Here is a 2,963-nt window from a genome sequence, read left to right as displayed (position 1 = left end):
TAGCTCAAATCCTCCAACCCTGGCAACATCCTTGTAAATCTTTTCTGAACCCTTTCAAGTTTCACAACATCTTTCCGATAGGAAGGAGACCAGAATTGCACCCAATATTCCAACAATGGCCTAACCAACGTCCTGTACAGCCACAACATGACCTCCCAACTCCTATACTCAATACTTTGACCAATAAAAGAAAGCATACCAAACACCTTCTTCACTATCCTATCTATCTGCGACTCCACTTTCAAGGAGCTATGAACCTGCACTCCAAGGTCTCTTTGTTCAGCAACACCCCTGTACAGTTGAAGCATGGCCTCATGACCCCTAAACTCAATCCCCCTACCAATAAACAACAACACACCATATGCCTTCTTAACAACCCTATCAACCTGGGTGGCAACCTTCAGGGATTTATGCACATGGACACAGATCTCTCTGTTCATCTACACGGTCAAGAATTATACCATTAGCCCAGTACTCTGCATTCCGTTATTTTTTCTGAAGTGAACTACCTCACACTTTTCTGCATTAAACTCCATTTGCCACTTCTCAGCACAGTTCTGCATCTTATCTATGTCCCTCTGTAACCCACAACATCCTTCGGCACTACGCACAACTCTCCCAACCTTAGTATCATCCATAAATTTATTAACCCATCCTTCTATGCCCACATCCAGATCATTTAGGGTAAATGACAAACATCAGTGGCCCCAAAACAGATCCTTGCAGCACCCCACTACTACCTAAGCTCCAGGATGAACATTTCCCATTAACCACCACCTTCTGTCTTCTTTCAGCTAGATAATTTCTGATCTAAACCACTAAATCACCTTCAATCCCGAAACTCCGGATTTTGTGCAATGGCCTACCGTGTGGAACTTTATCAAATGCCTTACTGAAGTCCAAATACACCACATCAACCGCTTTACCTTCATCCATCTGTTTTGTCACCTTCTCGAAGAACTCAATAAGGTTAGTGAGGTACAACCAACCTTTCTCAAAACCGTGTTGACAACCCCTAATTAAATTATTCCTTTCCAGGTCATTATAAATCCTACCTCTTATAATCTTTTCCAACACCTTACCCACAACCGAAGTAAGGCTCACTGGCCTATAATTAGCAGGATTGTTCTGACTCCCCTTCTTAAACAAGGGAACAACATTTGCTATCCTCCAGCCTTCTGGCACTACTCCTGTCGATAATGATGACATAAAGATCGAAGTCAAAGGCTCTGCAATCTCCTTCCTAGCTTCCCAGAGAATCAGAGGATAAATCCCATCCGGCCCTGAGGTCTTATCTATTTTCAGATCTTTCAAAATTGCTAAAACCTCCTCTGTGTCAACCACAATCCCATCTAATCATGTAGGATCCAAGAGTTGGTGAGATCGAGAGAAAGGGCAGTGAGACACAGTGACTGAGATTTTACAAAGATATCAAGGTCATTAGTCTTTGGAAGACTCTTCACTAGACAGCAGGGAAAGTTCGGTCAGAGTATTTTTGAGGCCAAATTAGAGAGAAATTTTGATTGACAAGGATTTGGGGGTCAACAGAAAAGGAAAGCTTCAGCCACCATCAGATCAAATGGCAGAGCAGGTTTGATGGGCCAAATGGCCTAATGCTGGTCCTGTTTCTTTGTTTCTATGGATTAAGGAAACTAAAAAGTGGACATGGATATTAAAGTTTGCTTTCTATGTTCTCTAGACATGAGTGACCCTCCAATACTCTTGCTGCCCTCTCTATATGCCCTGACGAGGAGGTGCCTGGTGGTTCAGAGAGTGGTGCAGTAATAACGTGGTAGGTGCTGGCAGATCTCCTTGTCTGGAGGTCATTGGTTGAGTGGCTCCCACCTTCAGTTAGGTAGACCCAGATTTCCACTAAATTGAGGTTCTTATTAAGATTTGTATCGGGAGCCTTCTGCCTGAACTTGCAAATGCTGCACCAGTCCTGACCCACAGCTGCCAAAAACAAGTCAGATAAAACGTGGCATCAATTAACCACTTGCTCATATTGACAAAAAAAAGAAAGAATGCTGCTTGAAATATGTCACACTGAACTCGAAATATTAACTGTTTCTGTCTCCACGGAAACTGCCAGCCTTACACAGCAATCTATTTTAAATCCCGCAGCACTGTCTGTTCATTGTTCAGATTTCCAGCATCTGCAAAGTTTAGCTTCTTTAAATTGTTATAAAAATTATTGCTCGTTAGCCATAGAAAGAGAGCCAGTGCTTTAAGTAAATCAGTGAACCGACAGACAGATCTGCCAAAACACTGCATTGCAAAGCCTCCAGAAACTTTCACTGCTTCTTTCCCACTTAACGAATCGTATAAACAGGGATATGAAAGAAGTTAGTAACACGAGTGTTTGAAAAATTATTTAAGAGGAGAGTAATTCTGACAAATGAGCAAAAATTAGAAGTAGACACGTTCAGATGCAGTCTGTACAAACTACGTCTGTGTGCTCGCGGCTCAGTTTCTCTACAATTACCTTAAAATACATTGCTGTCGGTTGCACTGGTGTCTCGCTCCGTCCCTAGTTGCCCTCGCCGTTTCCGAGTTTCCAACTCTGGAGCAGTTTTTAAAAAGCCACTCGCTCCCAAGTGGCTTCCCCCGTCCTGGAAAGCCCCTATGATCTCTTCCGGCAGCACAGCAGCGGGATACAATAAGGAGGAAGAACCCGAAGCATAGCCAATAGCAGGGAGGGGTGGAGATATCAGGTTAAAGAGTGATCGAATCCCAACCCTAACCATAAAAGGAATTGATGCAAGCTGTAGAAATTCCCTTCATCGAACGTGACACACTGCCTGGAGTATCACAGATTTTTCCTCAAGTATTTTAGTTACAAGAACCAGTTTCACTGTGTGCTTTAGTTAATACAACTTTAAACATAAATCATTCATGGGATATGGCTTCACTGTCGAGGATAGCATTTATTGTCCATCCCTAATTAGCCAGAGTCAACAGTC

General features: G+C 42.9%; 1 protein-coding gene across 1 annotated transcript in view; it reads right to left on the bottom strand.

The window, feature by feature from the left end:
• The window catches only part of LOC122560269 (interleukin-17D-like), a 14,570-nt gene extending 11,923 nt beyond the window's left edge, over nucleotides 1-2,647 (bottom strand). The window contains exon 1 of the mRNA XM_043710795.1: nucleotides 2,486-2,647. Within this exon, the coding sequence (XP_043566730.1) occupies nucleotides 2,486-2,497 (12 nt within the window). The 5' untranslated portion in view covers nucleotides 2,498-2,647. The remainder of the gene's footprint in view (nucleotides 1-2,485) is intronic.
• Nucleotides 2,648-2,963: the final 316 nt, after the last annotated feature.

This window comes from Chiloscyllium plagiosum, chromosome 20, assembly GCF_004010195.1.
Source record: "Chiloscyllium plagiosum isolate BGI_BamShark_2017 chromosome 20, ASM401019v2, whole genome shotgun sequence".
Taxonomy (NCBI): Eukaryota; Metazoa; Chordata; class Chondrichthyes; order Orectolobiformes; family Hemiscylliidae; genus Chiloscyllium; species Chiloscyllium plagiosum.
The sequence above is the reverse complement of the archived record's forward strand: the minus strand, read 5'-3'. Positions and strand labels throughout refer to the sequence as shown.